This window comes from Humulus lupulus, chromosome X (assembly GCF_963169125.1).
Source record: "Humulus lupulus chromosome X, drHumLupu1.1, whole genome shotgun sequence".
Classification (NCBI taxonomy): Eukaryota; Viridiplantae; Streptophyta; class Magnoliopsida; order Rosales; family Cannabaceae; genus Humulus; species Humulus lupulus.
In genome coordinates, this window is record NC_084802.1 from 186,457,207 (window position 1) to 186,484,885 (window position 27,679).

General features: G+C 41.0%; 1 protein-coding gene across 1 annotated transcript; it reads right to left on the reverse strand.

Moving 5' to 3' along the window:
- Positions 1–15,880: 15,880 nt before the first annotated feature.
- Positions 15,881–25,771, reverse strand: LOC133803221 (putative L-ascorbate peroxidase 6). The gene is made up of 10 exons (XM_062241194.1): positions 25,500–25,771; positions 25,137–25,242; positions 24,905–25,035; positions 24,565–24,635; positions 24,355–24,397; positions 24,188–24,284; positions 23,315–23,398; positions 22,163–22,281; positions 16,404–16,470; positions 15,881–16,229 (listed from the first exon to the last, which is right to left on the reverse strand). The coding sequence occupies exons 1-10, from the start codon at positions 25,672–25,674 to the stop codon at positions 16,127–16,129; spliced, it is 996 nt and encodes a 331-aa protein (XP_062097178.1). The 5' UTR covers positions 25,675–25,771; the 3' UTR covers positions 15,881–16,126.
- Positions 25,772–27,679: the final 1,908 nt, after the last annotated feature.

Here is a 27,679-nt window from a genome sequence, read left to right on the forward strand (position 1 = left end):
CCATCCACGTATCCTCCATTCGAATCTCCATACTGGACTCAGTTGCTTGTATGCTCGGCTTACTCAGTCTTTCAACTGGCACAATGTTCAAAGTGTCAGCATCCTTTGCGCTCGCGAGTTTGGCTAAGGCGTCCGCGTTTGAATTCTGATCTCGCGGGATCTGCTGGAGGGTGTACTTCGTGAACTGGGCTAGCAGGTCCTTTGTTTTATTTAAGTAGGCTACCATTTTCAAACCTCGCGCTTGATATTCTCCTAGGACCTGATTCACCACCAGCTGTGAATCACTGTAGATATCAAGCGTCTTTATGCTCATATCCTTTGCCATTCTCAATCCAGCGAGGAGTGCTTCGTATTCTGCTTCATTGTTTGATGCAGTGAAGTCGAACCTGATGGCGCAGTGAAATCGATGCCCTTCCGGCGTTATCAATATCACTCCCGCTCCAACGTGGGATTCGTTGGATGAACCATCCGTGAATAGCTTCCACGAAGGAGTTTTATCTTGAGGCTCGGGCGCTTCAGGCTGTTCGCACTGCTCACTGTCTGGGAGTTCGGTGAACTCTGCAATAAGATCGGCTAAGACTTGTCCTTTTACTGCTGCTCGCGATGAATAGGTTATGTCGAACTGCCCTAACTCGACTGCCCATTTTAACAATCGCCCAGCCACCTCGGGCTTTTGGAGGACTTGGCGTAGGGGCTGATCAGTTAGAACTGTGATAGGATGGGCTTGGAAGTAGGGGCGCATCTTTTTAGAGGCAAGGATCAAGCAATATGCTAACCTCTCGATTGGCGGATATCTCAATTCTGCCCCGATCAGTCTCTTGTTGACATAGTAGACTGCTTTTTGTGCACCTTCTTCCTCTCGTACTAGCACCGCGCTGGCAGCAACTTTAGTAATTGCCAGATAAATAAATAAAGTTTCTCCTTCGATTGGCTTTGATAAGATGGGAGGCTGTGCCATATGAGCCTTCAACGCCTGGAATGCTTGTTCGCAATCTTCTGTCCAATCAAACTTTTTATTCCCCCTAAGTAGATTGAAGAATGGGACGCACTTGTCTGTTGATTTTGAAATGAATCTACTTAGGGCTGCGATTCTCCCAGTTAAACTTTGTACATCTTTGATCCTTTCTGGCGACTTCATGTCGATCAGGGCCTTAATCTTGTCGGGGTTGGCCTCGATTCCTCTTGAATTTACGATAAACCCCAAAAACTTCCCTGATCCGACTCCAAAGGAACACTTGAGGGGATTTAATTTCATTTGGTACTTGTTTAACACATTAAAGCACTCCTGTAAATCCCTCACATGCCCTTCTGCTTTCTTAGACTTTACCAGCATGTCATCCACATATACCTCCATGTTTACACCGATTTGCTCTTTGAACATGTGGTTGACTAGCCGTTGGTAAGTCGCACCTGCGTTTTTCAGTCCGAAGGGCATTACTCTGTAGCAATACAAGCCCGTATCGGTCCGAAAGCTGGTGAGATCCTCATCAGGGGGATGCATGCTAATCTGGTTATAGCCCGAATATGCATCCATGAATGAGAGGATCTCATGCCCTGCAGTAGCATCGACCAGCTGGTCAATCCTTGGGAGTGGGAAGCAGTCCTTTGGGCAGGCTTTATTGAGGTCTGTAAAATCCACACAGGTCCGCCATTTGCCGTTAGGCTTGGGGACCAGCACTGGATTGGAGACCCACGATGGATAAAAAGCCACCCTTATGAATCCATTCTCCTTTAGCCTTTCGACTTCTTCTTTTAAGGCTCGTGATTTGTCTTTATCGAGCAGCCTTCTTTTTTGTTGCACTAGTGGAAAGGTCTTGTCTATATTTAGGACATGGTTGATTACTGCAGGATCTATCCCAACCATGTCTTTATGCGACCAGGCGAAAACTTCCTGATTCTCTCGCAAGAATTCCACTAGTGCGTGCTTCGTGGTAGGCTCTAAGTTTTTCCCAACCTTTATGACTCTGGTTGGGTCTTCTTTGTCGAGTTGGACCTCCTCCAGATCCTCGACGGGTCCAACATTTTCTTCAAAATCCCCAAAGCGAGGATCCAAATCTCCATCCTCACTTTGGGCAACACCCTATTTGGTGACTTCATCACCTGATTGGGCTTGCGTATCAACTGCCATCTGCAATCTATCTGGGGCAGTGCTCCTTGACGTCCCGCCTTTCGCCTTTGTGATCGAGGCGTTGTAGCACTCCTTGGCTTCTCTTTGGTTTCCCAAAACACTTCCTACCCCCGCGTCTGTTGGGAACTTCATGGCTAGGTGCCACATAGAGATGACGGCCCCCAGATCAACCAGTATGGGCCTTCCAATAACGGCGTTGTATGCCGAAGGACAATCGACCACTACAAAAGTGGCGAGTAATGTCCTTGTTGCAGGCGCTGTACCTGTCGTTACTGGGAGTTTGATCATTCTGGCTGGGGCGAGTCCTTCTCCAGAGAAGCCGTATATCGTTTGATTGCAGGGTTCCAAGTCTTGTACGGACAATTTCATGCGTTCCAGTGTTGACTTATACAGGATGTTCACTGACTTCCTGTATCGACCAGTACTCTCTTCACCATCATATTGGCCATTTGGATATCCACGACCAGCGGATCGGAATGTGGGAACCGGACGTGCTGAGCATCGCCATCAGAGAAGGTTATCTCACCTTCCTCTGACCGAGCCTTTTTCGGTGCACGGTCCTCCACAGTCATCATCTCGATGTCCTGGTCGTGGCGCAGAGTCCGAGCATATCGTTCTCTGGCCTTTCCGCTATTTCCCGCGAGATGCGGGCCTCCACAGATGGTTAAGAGTGTTCCAGCCACGGGGGCAGGCTGCAATGGTGGCGAGCGTTGGCGTGTGGACGCCTGCTCGTTGCCACCCGGAGCTTCTCGTTGGGAATTTCCCGAGGCCCGTACGTATCTCCTCAAGTGTCCTTGTCTAATAAGGAACTCGATTTCGTCTTTTAACTGGTTGCATTCATTAGTGTCATGTCCGTAGTCGTTATGGTAACGACAGAACTTGGTGGTGTCTCTTTTTGAAATGTCCTTTCGAATGGGTCCAGGTTTCTTGTAAGGCACACTGGAGCTTGTGGCCTGGTAAACCTCTCCCCGAGACTCAACGAGGGCAGTGAAGTTAGTGAACCGAGGCTCATAACGATTACCCTTAGCTCGTTTGTTGTCGGAGGTGGAAGGCTCGTTATACGGCCGTTTTCCATCATTCTTGCCATTACCGTTGCCGTTCCCGTTGCCTTTGCCGTTGCCATTAGGTTTGGAACCATTGGCGGCTTTGGCGGGTTCGGCGGCCTTCTTACCCTTGTTCGAGGGTTTTCCATCATCAGAATGGCTTCTTCGAGCTTGATGTAGTGGTCAGCTTGGTCTAAGAATTCTTGGGTAGTTCTCACTCCTTCTTTTCGGAGACTTTTCCAGAGGGGAGAGCAACGTTTAACCCCTGCGGTAATGGCCATCATTTTGCCTTCGTCTCCTACTATTTTTGCTCCAGCCGCCGCTCGCATAAAGCGCTGGACGTAATCCTTTACTAACTCCCCGTCCTGCTGGCGAATTTCGACTAGCTGGTTTGCTTCGGTTGGGTGCACGCGACCAGCATAGAACTGTCCGTAGAACTCTCGTACGAATATTTCCCAGGAAACAATGCTCGCGGGAGGGAACTTAAAGAACCACTCCTGCTCAGCTTCAAAAAGTGTTGCAGGGAAGATCCTGCACCGAGCATCTTCGGACACTTTCTGAATGTCCATCTAAATTTCAAACTTATTGACATGCGAGACTGGGTCTCCATACCCGTCAAAGTTTGGAAGCGTAGGCATCTTGAATTTGCTGGGAGTTTCGGCGTTAGCTATCCTTTGTACGAAAGGAGGCCTTTTCTCCTATCGTGGTCGATGTAAGAAGTCATTCCTCCGACCAACTGCTGCACAGCCTGGTTGAGTGCGTCTATCTAGGCCTGCACTGCGGTAGGAATCGCGGTGGCCTCTGTTGCTGGGGGGACGTTCTCGACGTGCCTCTCGCAGCGATCGTTGAGTACATCTCTCAGGTCTTCTTCTTTTCTTCGCTACTCGCTACCCCCGAGCCGATTGAAGACATTATTTTGTCTGGGCTGCCCCCCAGCATCCTGTCTATTTGGTTGGTCATCTTGAGGTACCTGGCTCCTGCCTTTACCTCTTTCTCCATTCCTCCCACCGGCATTTCCTTTGCCTAAGTCGGCCTCATTGTATCCGTGGCCATCTTTGAACCTCGACTGGCTATGGTGAGATTGACTGTTCCCTCGATGTCCATTCCTGGCTGAACCATCCCGAGCGTTAGAGGGTGGCCTGCGCTGGTCGTGGTGTCCCCGTGCATCATCGTGCCGTGGGGGGCCCCGGACCGCAGAGCCTAACTCTGAGTCTCTCCTGTTGCCAGGAGGGTACTGACCTCTGTTCGGTAGGTTCGGCCCATCATCCCTACGACGTCTAGGGCTGCGAGGCTGATGCTCGGCCCTATTCTGCCTCTGTTGCGGGGGATTACCCCGAGCAGCTTGGGATGGTGGCTGTGCCTCAGGATCCTGTGGGACATTGTAATGCCCCAAATTTCCTAATAAGGTTTAGGACCTTGATTAGGAGGCCGGGAGGGCCATAATTGATTTATTATGATATTTAATGAGTATATGCATGTTTATGTGAATTATATTATTATATGATGGTAGATGCATGCATATGGATGTATTTATAATGATAAGGGCATTTTGGTAATTTGGCCTGCTGAGGGCATATTTGAAAATTTGGTGCATATTGTAATATGTGAATGAGATTGTATTATTATGGAGATATATTCGAGCTATTCGACATGAGACAGTCATATATAATGGATTAGCAGTTTTGTCACAACGGGGTCAATTTTGGGGTAATATATATGTTTATTTGGTGATAGATTGGGAATATTTGAGATCAGGGTGAAATTCTGGAAGTTTTGACTATAGTGTCCCCGGTGGTGTTTTCGGGACCCCGAGCACTAGGTTTTATTTGAGGTTACTTAAGCTTGAAGTAGCTTGACAGATAAGAACGTACGTTAGAAACTTCTCGTTCTCTCTCAAAACAGTCAGTTTTACCGTTCGAGCATTTTTGAGGAAATCTTGAGTTCTAGGAGTCGAAATCAAGCGAGGGTCGAGGCATAGCGATCCTAGGAAAGATTAGAAGCTTTTTAACCGAAGGATTTGACGAGAAACAACCCAATCTAAGGTAATCTAAGTTTGAAGTTTGAAGTTTTTAAAGTTTTAAAGCTTAGAATTGGACTTTGTTAATTGTTGAGTTTTTGGTTGGTTTGAGCTTTGGGTTTTGAGGGTTTTGAAGTATTGGGAAGCTTGGGAACTTTGATTTGATGATTGGGGAATGTTTGGGTATGTTTTTGGAAGATTTGGAGTGTTTAAAACGCGTTTGGGAATGGCCCAGGGTTGGGGGCCGCGGCCCTGTTCTTGGGCGCCGCGGCCCTAGTTCGAAGAAGCAGGTGTTAGGAAATTGGTCTTGCTGGGCGCCGCGGCTTGGGCCGCAGCCCTAGCCTCAGAGAACCCTGGGGGCCACGGCCCAAGGTGCTAGGGCCGCAGCCCTTGCCCTGTTTTCACCCCGTTTGCTCGTTTTGACCTTGGGAACTTAGCTATGGGCCTCGGGAGTGTCCCTACTTCTTGGATTAGTTTGGATTGATCTCTTGGGGGTTAGATATTGGTGTGGAACCTTTGATTATCATGTTGTTGATGGTGTTTCACATTTGGTTATGATTAGGTGACCGCTAAGGGCTTAAAGGTTGATCGTTCTCAAGGATCGTTCTTATATTGGTACTAGCTCGAATCTGAGGTAAGAAAACTGCACCCTGTGTATATGAGACATGCATGGTTATCATTGAAGCATGTTGGTTGATTATTTAGTATGACATGCATGGTTATGATTGATGCGTGATGGATGTTTAAATGTAAATGTTGATAGCATAATGAATGCTTGGCAATCTTGCCCATTTGCATATAACTATTGTTGAGGCATGCTGGATGATTAAGTGGGATGCATGTAATGCACGAGAAACATGTGATTAGGGCATGCCATGAATGATGAATATGAGATTGGTCATAGCTTGAGTCTCTGAGTTTGTGCATGATCATGACTATGCTAGAAACTGTTTAGTAAGCATGCTGAATGCCCTATTCTTGGCATATGATATATATTGATAGCATCGCTTACTTGTGTATGGTACTGAATAACTAGTCAGATCGACAAAAGTGTTAGTATTATCTGTGAAGCTGTGACTCACTAGTCAGGTTCGGCAGTGATACTGGACACAGGTCAGGTAGCGCTGACTTATTTGTCAGAACGGCCTTAGCGTGAATCACGCAAGCCAACAGAGATTAGATCTAATCGACTACTAGCATTGAATGACTCAAGGAGCATTAATGCCTGACCGACCCTGAGGGTCGATGAATGAAAAAGAGAGCTTGAAGGCTGGTGGCTTACCTAACAGCCACTCTCCCGCTAGAAAAAAGAGCCTGGAGGCTAGTGGCTTACCTAACAGCCACTCTCCCGCTAGAAAAGAGAGCTTGGAGGCTGGTGGCTTACCTAACAGCCACTCTCCCGCTAAAAAAGAGAGCTTGGAGGCTAGTGGCTTACCTAACAGCCACTCTCCCGCTAGAATCATGTGATGTTCACCCATTGGTTTGAAAGCTTTATATTCAGTGTGATTATAATGATAATCATTTGTTAATGTTTATGAAAAGTGTTATGTTTTCTTGCTGGGCTTCGGCTCACGGGTGCTATGTGGTGCAGGTAAAGGCAAGAGGAAGCTGGACCATCCTTGAGTTGAAGAGCTTAGGTGATGATGTGTACATATGCAGCTGCTCGACCGCCACGGCCGAGGTTTAAAGTGGAACTAGGGTTGAACCCTGTTTTGCCGCTTAGAACGGCTTGTAGTAAATATTTTCTGTAATAAACTCTGAAATTTATATTTTTGGGATCCCAATGTATATATTAAACGTTCTAGTGAAACGTTACATCATAACCAAAACGCTTAATCCCTAAACCGCTAATCATTCTTAGATCACGTTTTGGCCAAATGACTTGATTAGCGAGTTTAGCACTGTTTACAAGGCACACCGTAACGGTCCCAGGAGTTGGGGCGTTAAAGACATCGTCATGGGGCATCTGAGGCTGCTCGGGCCTTTGTGGACTCGAAGGCTGGATCGGTGGGCTTGGATTACGACCCCTCTGGGGTGGCCTATTCACCGGTTGGTCAGGCTGCGAGGCAGGTGCAGTCTGATTTCTGGCCAATAGCAAGGCTGCTTCAAGGGCTGCCATGGCTTCGTTCTGGCGGCGGTCCACCTCCGCCTGCCTTTCGCTCAATTCCGCGCGCTGCCGTTCAATCTCCTGCTGCTGCCGCGCCATAACTTCAGCGGCAGTCTCCTGACTGGCTCTTAGACTAGCCAGCTCTTCCTGCAACGCGACCAGGGTACTCTTCAGCGTTGCATCATTCATTTCCTCCTCCTCAAAGTCCAGTTGTGGCTCATCCTCCGCCATGCTTGCAGGAGGAGGAGGAGGAGGTGGCGGGTTTGACGGGGCAGCGGCGGCCGCCTGTCCAGTTTTCTTTCCAGCTTTCGCCATTAGTTTTCTCAACAACGATAAATCAAGCTCTCAATGAAAGCACCAGAATGTTGACCCAAGATTTGGTCAACTAACACGGAGTCAAAATATGCTTGATGTGAATGAAAGAGATGAGAAGAACGTAATGACAAAAGTAAATAAGACACATTATTTTATAGTGGTTCGGCCCCAAGATCTGGTAATGACCTACGTCCACTTAGAATGATATTGATATAAAACCAGAAGAGTGATCAAAGAACTAGGGTTCAATGAGTTTCACCACTTTCTGAAAAACAATACAATATTCCTAGGATAATTACTATAATCTCTCACGATTCCAAAAGCCAAAAAAGTCCCCCTCCCTTGAGATATCTCTTGCTATTTATAGGCTCAAGGGGGATTACAAAATATTGTTACAGATATTCTTTCCTGAATAATCGGATACTTAGAAGATCGTGTGAGATAAATTCGGGATTCATAAAGATCTTCCCATAAATGTCGCCTTGTACACGGAACTATCGACCAGACTGGTCGCGGGTAAGACAGGCTTGCACTGCTTCTTATGTGTCCTCTGGTCGATAGTCTAGCAGAACGTTTCCAAGTGTCAGCCACGTGTCCATGGATCACTTGCCACGTCACCCATGCTAATTTTATGGATAACAACTATGTCCAACGGTGGATTACTGTGATATAAGGATAGGATCTGTGTGCCTAACAATGATGAGATTAAGGAAAGTATTATGAAGGAGACGCATACAACACCCTATTCCTTACATTCAGGGTCGACAAAGATGTACCAAGACCTTAAGTGTAACGCCCTGGATAGCCAAGACCGCTACACTGTGTACTTGTAAAGTGCAGGACTTGCTAATCAAGTCATTAATTTAAAAACGTATCATTAGTTTAAGTGTTATAGGGTTAAAAGACATTTTGGCCTCAAAAGATATACTTTATATGTTATAAACAGTTTACAAAAGGGATCCCCAAAAGATCAGTGTTTAAAAGCTGGTTTGCAAAATTCAATAGTTAAAGGTATACATTAGCCATACTAAGGAAAAATACAAGGTTCTGGTCCTCTTGTCCCTGTAACCTCCTCAGTCGTGGCGGCTGAGCGGCCTGCCATGTACATTCACCCTGCAGAGCTCTCCAATCAAGACTGATCGATCTTGCCTTTGCCTTTACCTGCACCACGCAGGACCCGTGAGCCGAGGCCCAGCAAGAAAACAACATACACAACATATATAGCAATCTCAAACAGGTATTCTAGTAAGCATGTTCAATTATTCAATCTATAGCAAATAAGCATACTCCAGAGTACAAACAACCTCATCCACACTTAGATCATACAACAATCTCATCTATAGCCAAGTACAACATCCAATATACACAAATACTAGGGCTGACACCTTAGGCCGCACCCCCTGTTTAACCCACTGACTCCGGCCCGCTTAAACCGAGCTCAGTGCATAATAAGCTGTCATCGGATACCAGTGTCCGAGCCGTGCCAATTGCACAAGTTAACCATGGCACGCTTAGGCCATTGGTTTACAACTTACATGGCATAATACCATTCTTTCAGTCATATATGTATCAGAGGAGCCCTTAGTCCCACTCAAATATTCAACCGGGTGTAGTTTTCTTACCTTTAATCTTTGCGATTATTGATTATAAGTGTCACTCCTCAAGCACGATCTGTTCCTGAGCCTAAGCTTTATCACCTAGTCATAACCAACGTATATGGTTCCATTAATATTCAAATATCGGTTTCCGGTTACAAAACTAACTCCCGGGAATCCGAATTCCACCAAACACGGTGGTGAAACCAATCCCGAGCATACTAGACCACATTCCCATGCCTTAAATCTCTAAAAGTTCAAGTGCATAACTAAGGGCTGCGGCCCTTGAAACTTAGCCATGGCCCTAGCCTCAAACAGAGCCAAGGATCATCCCTGAAAGAGGACACGCGCTGCGGCCCTTGCCTTGGGCGCTGCGGCGCTCACCCTTGGTTGAGCCCTCTTGGTTCATCTTCATCCTAGGGACGCAGCGCTCTAGAACAGAGCCGCGACCCTTCCCTTCAAACCCATATTTCCCACCATTTCTAAGCTTGAAACCTCCCCTTAAACCATCCCAAACCTCCCCAACTCAACCAATTAACCCCAACTCCTTTAGCATGACTTAAACAACATAATTCCACAGAATACTCAGCCTAACAAACACTAATCTTCTCTTTTCAATTCCTGAAACTCAAGAGCTATAAACACTCAAACCAGCAATTCAAATCCAAATTAAACACATTTAAATCTTGAATTGAAACTTACCTCTTCTGCTGAACCACTTCACCAAGCCAAAACCTAGCAAATTCCCAAGCTTTCCTCCTTAATTCTGTCTTAAAACATCAAAACCATATTTGCCTCAAAACTCAACCAAAACCCAGAATTTCCAACCACAGAAAAGAAGATTAAACTGCTTACCTTAACCCTGACTTAGTTCTTGATTAATTCCTGAGCTAAGCCTCCAAATCCCCACCTCAATTCTCAGAAATTCCAGCTTGATTCCCTTAAGATTTCTGTGTTCCTTTCTATCTTGTGTTTCCTTGAGAGAGAGTAAAGAAAAGAGTTGAGAAAGGGTCGGTTTATTTTCTTCCTAAGGGTTTCCTTATGTTTATCTTACTCGTTAAGTTAATCCCAAGGCTTGGGGTGCCGGTACCGTCCCCGAGGCCAAAACGGTAAAATCCCCCAATATTCCCGCCTAGACATCCTAACCTCAAATATATCTCCATATATTTATTTGCATAACCCGATAGTCCAAATCACTACCCGATACCTAAAGCACCCCTGACTTGTTCAAAGTCGCATCTTAAGTCCCGTTGTGACTTTTCCCGCTATCTGACCCTAGGATCGTCTCGAGTCGTGCCCTGCAAACCTACCACATAATAATGTGGTTCTCACATTTATCACATATATATATATCATATTATCATATAATATCATTAATTATCATATAATCATCAATAATCACACATTCACACATTCAAGTCAATAATATTCACTCTAATCCTATTTATGCCCTCCCGGCACACTAATCAAGGCCCTTAAGCCTTATTAGAGAATTTGGGTCGTTACATTAAGGCATTGTATTGGTGGCTTGGAATGAAGAAGGACGTTGCTGAGTTTGTTGCCATATGTTTGACATGTCAACAAGTCAAAGCAGAACACCAAAGGCTAGCAGGGCTACTTCAACCGCTTTTATGTTCTAGAATGGAAATGGGAAGATATAGCAATGGATTTTGTGGTAGGGTTACCTAGGACCACAAGACAACATGATTATGCTTGGGTAAGAGTGGATAGGCTCACTAAGTCCGTCCATTTTCTACCAGTTAAGACCACCTACTCGGCGGACCAGTATGCAGAGTTGTATGTGAGCGAGATAGTGAGACTTCATAGGGTTCCAAAGTCGATTATTTCTTATCGAGTGTCAATATTCACGTCGAACTTTTGGAAGGGATTACAGAAAGCCATAGGTACAAGGTTAATGTTTAGTACCGCTTTTCATCCCCAGACCGATGGGCAGTCTGAGAGGACTATACAAATTCTAGAGGACATGTTGAGATGTTGTGCATTGGACTTTTTAGAATCCTGGAGTCGATATCTACCCCTGACGGAGTTCTCCTATAATAATAGCTATCAGTCCATTATTGGGATGGCTCCCTATGAGATGCTTTATGCAAGTGTAGATTTCCCCTACATTGGGATGATGTTGGGGAAAAGCAAATATTAGGCCCTGAGGCAGTTAGGGAAGCCAGCGAGGCGATCGAGAAAATTCGCCAAAGGATGCTTACCACTCAAAGTAGGCAAAAGAGTTATGCAAACCTTAAGAGAAGGGACATCGAGTTCTCAGTAGGCGAGTTTTTGTTCTTTAGAGTCTCGTTAATGAAAGGTATTATGCGTTTTGGGAAGAAAGGGAAGTTGAGCCCCAGATTTATAGGTCCATTTGAGATTTTGGACAGAGTAGGGTAAGTTGTGTACCATTTAGCACTGCCCCCAGCACTAGCGGAAATGCATAACGTCTTTCACATCTCGATGTTGCATAAGTACGTGTCAGATCCCTTTCATGTTCTGAGTTATGAGCCTTTACAACTGAAGCAGGACTTGAGTTACAATGAGCAGTCAGAGCGTATCATCGAAAAGGGAATCAAGGAACTGAGATCCAAAAGTATTCCATTAGTTAAGGTCATGTGGAAGAATAGCAATAAACGAGAAGCAACATGGGAGCTAGAGGAAGACATGAGAGAAAGATACCCTGAGTTATTTGATAATAAATAATTTCGGGACGAAATTCCTTTTAATGAGGGTATATTGTAGCGCACCAAATTTTTTTTTTAGTTTTATTAATTTTGTGCTTTATTTATTTTTAATTGTTAAGTGTTAAAAAATTATTTTTTATTGTTTGAATTGTTTGGTAGGGATTATGTGAATTTAATTTTGTTAGTAGTTTATTTTAATTTGTAAGTAAATGAGTTTTGATTGTGTGCACCAAGGTGCATGGTTAGTAGAAATGCACCTTAGCACTTGTGTGTGTGCATGTACATGATTGCATGGTGAGCATGCAAGGATTTTTCCATGCATTATTCTAGATTATTCCCTTATTAATTAATTAGTTTTGTTTTATTATTTTTATAAAAGTAAAAACAGAATTAATGGAAAAAGTAAATAGGGTAAGCTTTTGTGTTCACACAAACAAGAATTGGGAAACAAGTGTAGAAAAAAAAAGTTGCATTTTTTATGATTTCCCGTAACTCTGGACCCAGCTTCAGTAAAACGGGTATAACTTGGGCTGTGATTATCTCATTTAGACACAATTGGCACTGTTAGAAAGCTAATGAAATTTTCTACAACTTTTGTGAAATGATTTTTTCCCTAAATCGCAATGAAAACGGGTCAAAACCCAGCTCCAAGTCGCAAGATCCTAGAGTTACGAGAATAACATAAATTTCCTTATTAGTGTGGAAAGCCAAGGAGAGAAAGAGGGAGTGGACAATTGCAGCTGTCTTTTTGGATAGATAAAATATATTTATTTAATTAATTAGTTTTTTTTTTAAATTAAAAATAAATTAATGAGAAATAAAGTTTTTATTTACTTTAGAAGACCTAGTATGCACTATATATAGAACCTTAGTACCCTAAAGAGCATTTTGCTCATCATCTCTTAGTGTGGTTGCTGAAATCACAAGGAGAAAATGAGAGGAAATGAAAGAAAAAGAAAAGAGAAGAATGAGGTTCTAACCTAGGTTTGTGCCTTGCTTCTAGAGATACATATTATATAGGCACAGATCATGGGTGCACTCATATTGAGTATTTCTCAGATGCAGCTTAAGCAGGTTCCAAGGAAAATAGAAGATCCACTTCAGGTTATTTTATTTTTGTTGGAGGAAATTTGGTCTCGTGGAAGAGTAATAAGCAGAATGTTGTGTAACGATCCAGTGCAGAGTCATAATATAGAGTTATGAAGTGATAACCAGGCTGCTCTTCATATTGCATCTAATCCTATGTTTCATGAGCAGACTAAGCACATCGAAATTGAGTGTCATTTTGTTCGTGAGAAGATTCAACCAGGTTTAATTTCTACAGGATATGTGAAGACTGGAGATCAACTAGGGGACATCTTCACAAAACCTCTTAATGGGGTGCGGGTTGATTATTTTTGTAACAAGCTGGGCATGATTAACATATATGCTCCAGCTTGAGGGGAGTGCTAGATATGTATATTAGTTGTAATATGTTAGCTGTAAAATTAGCTAGAAATTAGGCTAATTAGTTTCCTTTATTCTCTTAATTTCTAGAATAGCTTCCCTAAGTTGTGTATAAATATATGCTATTTTCTCAATGAAAGAAAGAAGACAATTATTCTCTTCACCATTGTTACAGAGTTTAAATGGATTACATGTGTTTGTATGATGAATGAAAAGAGATGGCTGCTAGTGTGTTGAACACAACGCAACAAATGAGTTGCTAAGGATATGACGTAACTCAGAAGGCGGACGTGTCGAGGTTATTCAAGGACCTGAAATCATGTTTACGAGGTTTTACCAGCTCAGTTATACTGGTTACCTCAAGATGTGACATGGACAATAGAGGTGTTATGATCACAAAGAGTATGCTTATGTTGAATGAATATGATGTATAACTAGGTTTCATTTTGATTATGAGATATGAGTTTGATGATGCTATAAATTGTTTTGTTATGTTATACATGTCTTTCTTATCTTTTCTTTGATTTTGTTGTACTTCCTTACTGGACTTTTAGCTCACCCCTTACTTTCCCCCTTTAAGGTAATAAATAGGGTTTCCCTCTAACATGCGCGGTGAGGTGGGGAGTTCCGACATCTGAGTGTGTATAGTGTAGGAGTTTCCTATGAATGAATAAACAATCAAAATAAGCGCCGAGTTTTAAAAAACTATGTTATGAACTTTAATTTTTAAATTTACTTGGGGGACTTGATTTTTTATTTTTATTTTCTTTAAACATTGCATATGAACACTTATTTTTATTTTAAACTATTAGGCCTAACGTGCATGTTTTATCAAGACCCCACTGAATTTTATCTGTTAAGTGATATTTTCTAATTATCTATGAGATAAAAGACGTTTTAGAGAGTGGTGTCATGAGGCTCTTACACGAGTTTTTTGACCTAAAGTTGTTCCCAAGATCATGTCTATTAGTATCTTACGTGAACAAGAGCAGCAAGTGCTAGCATGGAAAGAGGCTAAGGATGGGCAGTTTTCCCTCAACTCTGCCTATTGGGTCCTCAACAAGGGCAGATTTGACGAGGTGAATAAACTTTGGCAGAATTTATGGACATACCATATACATGATAGACTGAAACTATTCTTGTGGAAGATGGCTAAAGATATCTACCCTTCAGAGCAAGACTTCAACAGGTGTTTGGCAATGAAAGCGGTACTTGTGCAATATGTGGAGAGGATGGGGACTCTTTGGTCCATAACTTCACTCGATGTTGGTTGGCGAAGGCTCTATAGTTCTCATCGAAATGGAACATTAGAATCGAGATGTTTCATTTGACAAGAAGCTTCCAATTTGTGGATTTGATGTTTAATCCTTTTTTTATTGATGAGATGGATATGGATGGAAGGCATGAGTTATGTGTTTATGCTGTTGTGATATGCTATAAGTTATGGTATTTCAGTGTTGAAGCTTTCCACGGTGTAGTGGTCAGTTGTCAGGAGGCTAAAAAGCATGTGAATGCAACTTTCTTAGACTTTAGTGGGCAGTTAATGGTGTAGGATCATAATAAGGACCATGTGGGGCACCTCCCTGGCTTCTTTCGCGACCTGGTAGAGTTAGACTGGTCATGGTAATTACATACAAAGAGGGAACTGCTACTGTGGCAGTGATGGTAAGGACAGCGAATAGAGCATCTACATTCTTGTATGCGACAATGCAGCGCTACTGACGATATGGGAGATGGCAGCCAACTTTAGATTATCAGAGTTCGACATCTACTCTAACTTTCAAGTCCTGGTTAGGGCAATTCAGAAGAGGATTTCACTAGACTGAAGGCTAACTTACCAGTTTGTTAGCTTACAAAATTTGTTATCTTCATCTACACAAGTTAGTTGGATTCCTAGGACTTGTAATGTTTCGGCTCATACCTTAGCAGGGTGGGCTTTTTCTAACTGTTGTAATGGCTTGCTTTCTTTTTGGGAGGTTGACCTCCATTTGATCAACAGGATTATCTTACATTCTTAAGAAATTCCTTTATCTCCTTTTTTTGCTAATTTAAAGTCTCAACAAACTCATACACGAAAGAAGCTGCTTATGACTAAGAGAGAGAGTGTCAAGCTCATTTTGGCTTTCAAATACTCCTACTTTTATACATTTCCATTTATCTTTCTAATATTCTATTATGTTTATTGTGTGATACATTTCACATAGTGCCAACCCAACTGTCGTTACCATTGTTTATTTTATTTTGGTTGAACTTCTTCTAGAAACGTTTCTTTTTATTTGTTCTTTTGAGATAGACCTCTCAATTATTTGATATATTTCTGTTTCTGCACTAGAGAGGAACCTGATGATATCATATCATGTAGTGCTTCACTTCCTAGTTCCTAAAGATTGAACTCTCCAAACCCAAACATTTATTACACTTGAACCCACCCATCCACCCCATCTCATCCTGTCAAATCACGGGCCGGCCCAAAGTGAAAAGGCCTACACTGAGCCTGGCCCATCATAAGATAAACTCCATTGAGTGAGCAAGAACAAAACAATTAACATAACATCCATTACAATTAGATTCACTACTATGTTATTTTTTTCATGAGAACTCGTTTTATACACTTCAAGACAACTCAGGCTGATGTTTTTGCTACAATACCTCCATATACTTCATCAAGCTCAATCAATATGACAATATGCGTCTTGTGCTGTTGTTTCATTCTTTGTGATATCCTTGTTTTGAGAAACATGCAAGCTTTCCCTTCAAAGACTAAGTAATTTTCTTCCACAAAATGATATCACAAGCTCCTCCACTTGGCACCTGAATTCACTAGTTTGATATAAGCCTTTTCAAAATCTTCAAAGAACAAGTTCTGATTCTCTGCATACTTCGCTATCCAGCTGCCAACAAAGCAATTTAAGGGGTTAAACAAAGAAGCAACTTCACCTAATTACATAAACGTGTGTTTCAAAAGAAAGTTCAACGTTTGATTTGAACATAATTTGGTTTTCTAGCTCAATTTCAAAGCAAAAAACACCTATGCTAGCTAAAGCAGGTTTTGATATAGAGACAACCTTAAGCATTCCTCATCCTCAGCAAGAGCTCGGTCTGATGGAAGCCCAATCATGCCTGACATACCACCTGCATGTGAATAATAGTAGTGTTAGAGCAGGTGAATCGAATGTGCTATTTGGTCTAACCTAAAAGTTTGTGGTGCAACATTTGTTGTGGAGTTTAATTATGAGGATTTTTGAAGGTCTGTTGTAGTACCAAATTTTTGACATAATGAATTACTTTCCTTTGCTTGTGGTTTTTCTTTTATTTTTTCTGTCAAGATTTTTCACGTAAGTCTGTATTTGTTATTGATAAACCCTCAGTCAAGTTTGTTTATACTAGGAAGCCACGTGACACCTAGCATAGCATGTATTATGTATTTTAACTCTTTATTGTTTTATTTCTCTAGCTTTGTTTCCTGTAAGGGCTGTTTAGTTTAATTCTATTTTTAGTCCTAGGTGGCATTAGCACTTAACCAATCGACTTGTATATACAGAGGGTGTCTTTCATTTTGTAAAGTAGGTAGAGAGAGAGATTGAAACTTGAGTTACTGAGAAGAGAACAGCCCTCTCGAATTGGTTGTAATAGGAGAGACTAGCCTCTTGAATGCTAGCTATTTCTGTGTACCATTTTCATCATTCAATAAAGAATTTCTGGAGGTTATTCATCACTGCTTGGCCTAACTATTGATAGATTGATTCTCTGCTAAGAAAAGTCTATCAAATTGGTGCGGTGAGCTGTGGACATGGGACCCAAGAAGATTGTGGAGAAGAGCGACTCCACTGCTATATCCGAGGAAGACTTGGAGACTTTGAAGACCGAGTTCTCTTAATTTAAGAACTCCATGGAGGAGATGGCAGGGAAAATTCAACAATCTCAATGTTATTTCCAAGAAAATCTGCAGCAACAATTCAAAGCTTTTTTGGACATCCAAGAAAGGTCAAGAACTCATCATCAAGCCACTGGGGGAGACGGCAATGGCGGCTCCGGAAGCCACAAAAAGGGGAAAACGAAGGAAGTGGTCAGCCCAATGGAACCCCAGCAAAGCGGCGAATACCCAGGATTCCAACGCGGGTCGACGGGCACTTCACCCACGGCTGGATTTCGAGGAACGCGACACTAGAGGGGACTTCCTATGATCGCGGGCAGCACGAGACCAGATTCAGGCATAAAAGTTGCCTAAAAAAATTGAAGATGCCGACTTTTGAAGGAGATGCACTACTGTTGTACCAATACGAAAGTAACAAGAGGGAAATTCTAACCTGGGAACAATTAAAACGAATGCTACTGCGTCATTTCCAAGACACCCAAGAAGGCTCCCTTCATGATCAATTTCTGACCATCAAGCAGAAGGTTACTAGCACCTTTGAAGAGTATTGATCCTGCAGTTCAGTTAAGCACTTTCTTGAACGGCTTAATCCCATCTTTGAGGGTTGAGTTGTGAATCATGCGACCACGGAACGTTGATGAAGCCATGGACATCGTTCAAAACAATGAAGACAAGAATAGGGTGGCACGACGACGATATAATCACTCAAATAAGACTAGCTTCATCGACACATCCGTGAGGAATGACAGATCATCCTCGAGTACAAACCCAACACAATTGACCACGACTATTAGGAGACTCACTGATTTAGAAGTCCAGCAAAAGAGGCAAAAGGGACTGTGTTTTAAGTGTGACGACAAGTGGTCCCCAGGCCATCGCTGTAAGAAAAAGGAGCTGCTAGTAATCATGGTTCCCAAAGAGATTGACGACGACCTTTCCAACTAAGAGTCCGACGATGACAACCCGGAAGATGCAGAATTAGACTCTACCGAAGTACATGACAAAGTGACTGTCTCATTCCAATCCGTGGCTGGACTCTCGACGAATTCGACCATGAAAATCAAAGGGAACCTTGGTTCTAAAGATGTGGTAATCCTCATTGATTCCGGGGCAACCCATTATTTTATTTCTAAGGTTCTAGTGTCTCATTTACAGTTACCCATGACCAAAACAAAGGCATATGGACTTACTTTGGGCAACGGAGACTCGCTGAAATGTGACAGAATTTGTAAAAATCTGAGTATCCACTTCCAAGGTGTGGAAGTACTTGATGATTTTTTACCCCTACCACTTGAGAGTGCTTACATAATTTTGGGGTTACAATGGCTTGCCATATTGGGCCCGATGAAGATAGATTGAAGGCTACAAACCATGGAATTTCAACTTGGCAAACGCACGATCACTATTAAGGGGATTCATCGATGGAATGATCGATGGTGTCTCTAAAAACCATGATTAAGACTCTCCAAATCGAGTACCAAGGCCTCATTTTAGAGTTCAATTACATCAGTCCAGAACCCAACCATGTGGAACCGCAAATACCAGGATTTTTGTCCAAAATAATTGCTAAATTTTCTAATGTGTTCAATATGCCTGTGGGTCTTCCCCCAAACCGTTCCCATGAGCACACTATTACATTACAGCCCGGAACGACCTCGATAAGTGTGAGACCCTATCGCTACGCACACTTCCAAAAGGAAGAAATTGAAAAGCTAATTTCGGAGATGCTGACTGTGGGAATAATCCAACCCAACACCAGCCCTTTCTCAAGTCCAGATCTACTTGTCGAAAAGAAAGATGGCTCATGGCGATTTTGTGTGGATTATCGAGCTCTTAATAGAGTTACTATTCCAGATAAGTTTCCAATACCCGTCATTGATGAATTGCTGGATGAATTAAATGGTGCTCTAATTTTTTCTAAATTGGATCTTAAATCAGGGTATCATCAAATAAGGGTGCGGCAAGAAGATGTGCACAAGACGGTGTTTCGCACTCATGATGGCCATTATGAATTTCGTGTCATGCCTTTCTGCTTGACCAATGCACTAGCCACTTTTCAATCCTTGATGAACGACATATTTAGGCCTTACCTCCGACAGTTTGTGCTAGTATTTTTTTGATATCCTAGTCTATAACAAGTTTCAGGAGCTCCACCAGCAACACTTGGCTCAAGTTTTCGAGCTCCTCCAAAAACATAAGCTCTATGCCAACCAGAAAAAGTGTGCATTCGAGCAGTTGCAAATTGAATACCTCGGCCACATCATTTCTCAAAAGGGAGTGGCGGCTGATCCTAAAAAAGTGTCAGCAATGCTTGAATGGCCCATTCCCAAAACAATCACGGGACTATGCAGATTTCTCAGCATCACCGGATACTATTGAAAGTTCGTAGCTAACTATGCTCGCATAGCACAACCCCTCACGGACCAGCTTAAGAAGGATCAATTCCATTGGAGAGCAGCCACTGAACAAGCATTTCGTAAACTACAGGAAGCAATGACCACAGTACTTGTTTTGGCTCTACCTAATTTTTCCCAGCCGTTTATCATCGACACGGATGCCTCAAGACACGGATTAGGGGCTGTTCTGTTACAAAACCAGCACCCAATTGCCAATTTCAGTCAAGTTTTGGGAGTTCAAGCAAGAAATAAATCAATATATGAAAAGGAGTTAATGGCGATTGTCTATGCAGTAGCCAAATGGCGACCCTATTTGTTGGGCAGAAAATTTGTGGTGCAGATTGACTAACAGAGTTTGAGACGCTTACTTAAACAGCCGTTAATTGGCTCGGAATATCAAAAGTGGGTTTCCAAGTTAATTGAGATGGATTTTGAAATAGAGTACAAGCCTGCAACCAACAACAAAGTGGCTGATGCTTTATCACGGCAAGTCGAAACACTCACTTTGGACTCTTTAGTCACCATTGAGTGGCAACTATGGCCGGAATTGGCACAAGAAATAGCTGCTGAACCCATGTTGAGACAAATTCAAGAAGACTTGACAAGTAGCAGCAAGGTGCATCACAACTTCCAGATCCACAACAACCTCCTCCACTACAAAAACCGACTGGTAATTCCAAAGAATTCACCCTTAATACCACGGATCTTGATAGAATTTCACACTACACCATTTAGTGGTCACTCGAGGGTACTCAAAACATGTAAAAAGGTGGCAGCCGAATTGTTTTAGGAAGGATTAAGAGCTGATGTCGACAAATTCGTACAACAGTGCAGTGTTTGCCAACAAAATAAACTCCTTGCAACCTCCCCAGCCGGTCTTCTATAGCCCCTAGCTCTTCCAGCACAAGTGTGGGACGAAGTGACAATAGATTTCATAGAAGGACTTCCAAAATTGGAGGGCTAGGACACTATCTTTGTGGTCATTGATCACCTATCCAAGTATGCTCATTTTATTAGGCTGAAGCATTCTTTTACTACCCCTACCATAGCTGAAGCTTTCACCAAAGAAGTAGTGAGACATCATGGCATTCCACAATCCATCATTTCTGGTTGAGATTGAATTTTCCTCAGCTTATTTTGGAGCCATCTTTTTAAACTCCAAGGAACTATCCTCAAGAAAAGTACAGCATACCACCCACAAACCGATGGACAGTCCGAGGTCTTTAATCGTTGCCTTGAGACCTACTTGAGGTATTTTTCCTACCAGCATTTGAAACAATTGTCAAAATGGCTTGCTTGGGCAGAGTACTCCTACAACACCTCCTATCATACTTCTCTAAAGAGTACCCCTTTCCGTGCTATTTATGAGAGGGACCCACCGCCACTTTTACCATACCACAAAGGCACGACCATAGTATCTGTTGTTGATGAACTCCTCGCCACATGAGATGACATCTTGGATGACTTACAAATGCACCTCCTCCAAGCCCAACACCGCATGAAGCTACAAGTTGACCTCAAGAGACGGTCCAACGAATTTGCTATTGGAGATCATGTATATCTCAAACTCAGACCATACCGGTAGAAATCCCTTGCAAAACGCTCCAATGAGAAGTTGTCCACCCGATACTACGGACCTTTTCCCATTATACAACTAATCGGTTCAGTAGCTTATAAGCTCCAGCTTCCAGACCATGCTCGCATACATCCGGTATTCCACATTTCACAGCTCCGACGAGCCATTGGCACCTCCCCAGCTGCACCAACCATTCCGCCACAACTCACACCAGATTTAGAGCTTCAAGTCGAACCCGAGGCAGTGTTGGACTTACGTTTTTCCACTGCTGCTGCAACCACTCCATTCGAGGTCCTCATCAAGTGGAAACATTTGCCAGATTTTGAAGCAACACGGGAACCCTTCCCCACTATCCAAAACCAATTCCCTCAATTTCACCTTGAGGCCAAGGTGAAGGTTTTTGGGGGCATTGATAAACCCCTAGTCAAGTTTGTTTATACTAGGAAGCCACGTGACACCTAGCATAGCATGTATTATGTATTTTAACTCTTTATTGTTTTATTTCTCTAGTTATGTTTCCTGTAAGGGCTATTTAGTTTAATTCTATTTTTAGTCCTAGGTGACATTAGCACTTAACCAATCGACTTGTATATATAGAGGGTGTCTTTCATTTTGTAAAGTAGGTAGAGAGAGAGATTGAAACTTGAGTTACTGAGGAGAGAACAACCCTTTCGAATTGGTTGTAATAGGAGAGACTAGCCTCTCGAATGCTAGCTATTTCTGTGTACCATTTTCATCATTCAATAAAGAATTTCTGGAGGTTATTCATCACTGCTTGGCCTAACTATAGATTGATTCTCTGCTAAGAAAAGTGTATCAGTTATTGCCCAATTATCATCTACTTTTCGAACAAGTGGCTTAAGATATAGAAAATGAGGACAGATATTGAGCCTAGCTGAAATCCTGTGGCATCATACGACATACAACAATGGTCTTGTTTTGAGCTAATATTATTGGACATTGGATAATTTCATTGACCTGACTTCCATGGCTTCTTGAGAAGAATTTTGAAATATGAATTGTCAAAGACGTCTGGATTTCCAAAACCCTTACTTCCAAGAGTATGGGCTCCAGTCAGAGCAACTAGTTCTTGCGTTCTGAAACCAAAAGCAAAAGCACAATGTATCAAAGATGTTGGGTAAGCTTAATGTTGGTTAAAGATTATAATAATGTTAATACCTTACTTTTCAATTACAGCAGTACCCAAATGAAGTTAATTAATAAAACAACGAACATAAAAAACTTCAGAGAAAGTACAAATGTTTATGGAGTTACATGAAAAGCACACACGTTACTCCAAGTTTTTAATGTAAAAAAAAAAAATGAAACTGGGCATCGAAGACTGCATGTGCAAGATCCTGACTCAGAGGACAAGCAATTAACGTTGCAGCATGTGGGCTATGAAGGAATACACTGTACAATTCACCTAACATAAACCAACCACATTTATGGCAGGTTTTGGTGCAGGTGTGCGTATACATGGCATTACCATTTTAGCTTTTACAAAATAAAATCAACTTTAACAAAATGAACAATATTATGTACTGTCTATGTTTCACTACCTTTTCCATTTTTCATCAACCACCCACCCAGAGCATGAAATAGCTTAAGATACCACTAAATGCAATAGCAATTAAAACGGTCATCAACAAATCCTAGGTGCATTGATGATATACAGGATAACAATGCAAAGTCTATTTAGAGAGTATATCAATGAATGATCTCTCAGAAGTTTCGCAAAGATGCAAAACCTCTTGAACAAGAATATTATTTATAGAGATAAAAGCTCAGATTACAAGCTGTTCAAACTAACTAACTGAAGCTTAACTAACATAACAGTAGTTAACATAATTAACTGTCTTGAACAGAAAACAAAAATCAACTACTTGAAGAAAACTGTCTGAACCACTTGTTTTATAAAACAATTTTAAAGGGTATCAAGGATTTAAAACCTTGAGTGTTTTGGGGTATGAATTTAAAATAAGAGAGAAGAAAAGTTGACACACTAGATTATTAATTGATCAAGAAAACTAATCCCAAGATCACAAAAATTGAGATAACAGTAAATTAACAACTTTACCCAATGAACATACAAATGGGGGAAATGGTATTTGCTATTTGTAAACTCACGATAATCCTTTTCTTAGAAAGCTTTCCTTCAGAGCAGAAGCGCCCAGAGTTTCAAGAGGAAGCTTCCCATCTGGATCTGCCCCCCTAAATAGCACGAGATTCTCATCATATCAGCTGTGTTCTTCTGTAATAGCAATTTTGATTTTGGTAGTCTTTGATTGATGATGCTCATCCAATTAGTGTCATAAAGAAAATAAAACTTATATTCCATAGTAACTTCTTTTTTATGTCAAATAGTTTACTGAGTTTTGGCTTTTTTTTGGGACAAATAAGTTCCCCCAAATTATTGTCCTGGTAGAGTCTTGCCCTGAACATTTTTGTGTGGCAAAATTTCTCCCGAACTATGGCAACCATTGGAATCATGCCCCTTCTGTTGCATTTCGTACATTTTTTAAACAGATTGCCAATGTGACTACATGCCATAAGCATAGTTGTAGTACGAGAGTCTATTTAATTAACTGAATCTAGCCAAAATTGAATTTATTGGCACTAAATATACAAACATTAGCTCTAAGAATGCAGATACATATTCTTAGAATGTCATAGACCACTGTCTATTCATGTATTTTCCACCTGGACTCTCAAATCATGTCACATTAGTGTCACACCAGTGCTACATTAGCAAACTGTCTAAAAAAAAGAACAAAATGCAACAGAAAGGACACATTTTCAATAGTTGCTATTGTTTGGAGATATTTGCCACGCAAAAAGTTCGAGGAACAAGACTCTACAAGGGCAATAGTTCAGGAAGGAAAAATCCCTATTTGTACTTGTTTTTTTTTTTTTCCATTGATACATTTAAAAAGTCAGATTGAACTAATAATAACTTTAAAGAAAAATCTGATTTACATGGTAGAAAAGCAAACTTCTTACTTCGAATCCAGCCGGCCTAACGCAACAGGGATTGTTGGGCCTCCACAAAGTGAAACAGCTTCAGCTCCAGCTACAGCAATCAAGTCTGCCCAAGATACTGGAAAATAATGTATCAGTGTAATACTCTTATCCATTCATTGCTTCTGAAACCTTTGAAAGATAAAAACCTGGTTGTGTAGCTTCCACTCCACTCTTTGCTTTCTCTAGAGTCTGAAAAGAAATGTACAGGTGCAGGAGTTAGTTAGTTTAAGGCAGGATTTTGGTTCGGACACTAAGACCATAACATTACAAATACACCTATATTATCTTGGTATACAACATTCATTGAAGATATGACTAAAAACCTGACCAGAGACAGATAAAGAGAAGGAACTTGCCTTCAAAGGGCCTTTAAGACCTGCATTTTCAGCTCTTTCGAGTTCATAAATAATAGAGCCATTCATACCACCTGCACAAACAAATAAAAAGCTTATGCAATTTAAGCAAAGAAAAACTAACTCTTTCTAATCAGGGTGCGCAGGTTTGGAACCCTATACCGAGGGGCGTTTCCATGCAAATGACAACAGCCCCTTCCTGCTGCAAGGGCTTTGCACGAAACCAAACCGCCCGATCAAGTACCAGTTTCTTCACCATCATAGATCAATATTTTAAACTAAATGTGATAAATTTTCATATTATCAAACAAATCTCTGACACCCATTACTTCAAAATAGATACCTGAATTATCATTGACCTCAAAGGTTCCAGCATCATGAAAAACCAGGCGAAGTACACCAGCCGCCCTGCTCTTGGGGACTACTTTCCTAATCTCATCCTTTAAAAGCTTATTATATTCAGTGTTGCCTGACCTTCATAAATAACATGCAGAGGAAAGAAATTCAGTTGATGCAATTCAAGTAGCTAGAAGCTTGAGACCTTTTAATTTTTTCTTTTGTCTTTAAAATCTTACTCTGCTGCTTGTACAGAGACACTATCCAAGGATTCATACAGACGAAGAAGAAATGGCAGTGTGGCAGTAAACACTAGTCCCCTTCTGTTCCAATTATGACCCCAAACTGCAGCAACAAGAAAACTTTCAATCCTAAAAATAAGTAACTAAAATTTATATTATCATTCTAAAGAAGCTCAAAGATAACACCACTAGACATTAGTTAGACTAGGCTGCCTAAAACAGAAGAACACTGAGAAAATGTCCAAAGACTTTTTTTTCATCTGAACTATTTTCTAAGCAACCAAACAGAAAAACAGGAGGCTCAAACATGAAGAACTAGTGGGAAACCATAAATAAAAAAATTAAGCTTAGAAGTTTTACCTGAACCGTGGTCTGTTGTGGGGCTGGAATAACAGGCTCTGGGAGAAGTGGGACCAAAATAGAAGGTGGAAGAGGGTGAGCGGAGGCATGTGGCGGGATATTTGAATCTGCGGCGGAGGGAGGCAGAGGAGGCCGGAGGAGCCACAACGACGCCGAGGGAAGTAATTGAAGCCATAGCCAGCGGTCTTTTGATACTTTTGAGATTGCGAATTACTTTGTAACTTTTTCCTTGTTCAGACGATGGAGGGACATTTTTCCACACGTGGACAGGACAAGGATAATTTTTAACCCTAGTATTAAATGGATGAGCGGGATAGCTCATTTAAATTTTTATATATTTATATATTTTTATAATATTTTATATGTATTTTATATTTTTTTTTTATGTGTTATTATAATATAATAGTAATTTTTTTTAATTTTATTTAGAATAATATTTAATATTTTAAATAATAAATATTGTGTAATATTACATATAATTTATGATTTTTATTTTAAAATTTTAATTTTAATTTATTTTTTAAATAAATGAGTTTTTCGTGGGGATTCCCCGCCCTAATAAGAGATTCCCTATCCCGCTCCCGATGGGGAATAAGCGGGGGTGGGGCAGGGATGGGAATTAAAAATATAAATTGACACAGGGATGGGGATGGGGGGAGCACTCTCCGCCAATTCCTCGTTCCGTGTGCATCACTAATTCAGACGTTTTTGCTATGACTATTTCTGATGGGCAAGCTAACGGTCCATATAAACGGCGTTATTCCGTATGCCCCAACCCAATCTCGATGAATATTTTGAGTAAAAACAACAATATAGGTAAAAAATTATCCACTAGTGATCTCATCGTTATCCATAATACTTCCTCGCTTTTAGTTTATAGAATTAAAAAAATTGAGAAGTTCTGAGTTAAAAAAATAAAGTCTTTTTTTTTTTTAAATTTGAAAGGTCTTTAGGATTCCAAGTTTTTTTCAAAAATATTTTTTCTAAGGGTAAATAAGAAATTTTCCCCTGAACAATGGCCTATATATAGTCTTGCCCCCTAAAATTTTTTTCATGGCGAAAATCCCCCTAAACTATAGCAACCATTGTAAATGTGCCTCTTATATTGCATTTCGTTCATTTTTTAAACAATTTGCTCATATAGCACTGATATTGCACTAATATGACAGGATTCGACAGTTCTAACAGATAAATATATACATACATAGTGATATAATGACAATTTTTGAAAATATGTATGTGCATTTTCAGAACTAATTTTTGTATGTTTAGCGTCAATAAACTCGATTTTCGACTAACTTCAGTTAGTTAAATCGACCATTATACTTTAACTATGCATGTGACATGTGGCTACATAGCAAATTGCTTCAAAAATGAATAGAATGTAACAAAAGGGGCATATTTGCAATAATTTTCATAATTCAGGGGGTATTTTTACCACAAAAAATAGTTTAGGGGGCAAAACTCTACAAAAATTATAGTTCATGGGAAAAAATTGCTATTTTTCCTTAAAACTAAATATTATATAATAGTTATCCAAACATTATTTGAGTCATAAATACTTAACCTCGATTTTATATACTTGTATATCAATTTTATACACTTCTATCACTACTAGCTCTGTTAATGATTGATTGGGATGACTACTAGGAGTGAGCATCGGTCGGTTTGGGCGGTTTTTTCACAACAAAAAATCCAGAATTCGGTTTTCGGTCCGGATTGGTGCAATCCAAAAACCGACCGAACCAAACCAGTTTAAAAAAAAAACCGACCGTTTTGGACCGCGGTTTGGTCGGTTAAACCGACCAAACCGAATTGATTATTGTTTTTTTTTTTTTTTGAAAGTTTTAGTTAAAAAATTAAAAATTTTGTATTGTTGGAATTCATTTTTGTACATTTTTAAAATATAAATATATAGAACATAATTACATTTACAAATTTTAAAGTTTGAAACATAATTAAAAGTACAAATTTTAAAAATTTTAATAATTAATAATTATATAATATTATATTATTATTTTATTATGTTCGGTCGGTTTCGGTTTTATTGGTCGGTTCACCCAAAATTTCAAAACCGACCGAACAGTGGCGGTTTGCACCGTCGGCGGTTTTTTCGGTTTTCGGTTTAAACGGTTTTGGTTTTTTCGGTGTTCGGTAGGTCGGTGTACACGGTTTTTTTG

Coding starts and splice junctions, on each gene's coding strand:
- LOC133803221 (XM_062241194.1), bottom strand. CDS start 25,674: ATGGCTTCAATTACTTCCCTCGGCGTCGTTGTGGCTCCTCCGGCCTCC. Junction 24,398..24,564: donor GTCTTAAAGGCCCTTTGAAG/GCAAGTTCCTTC, acceptor ATTTCTTTTCAG/ACTCTAGAGAAAGCAAAGAG. Junction 24,285..24,354: donor AGTGGAAGCTACACAACCAG/GTTTTTATCTTT, acceptor ATTATTTTCCAG/TATCTTGGGCAGACTTGATT.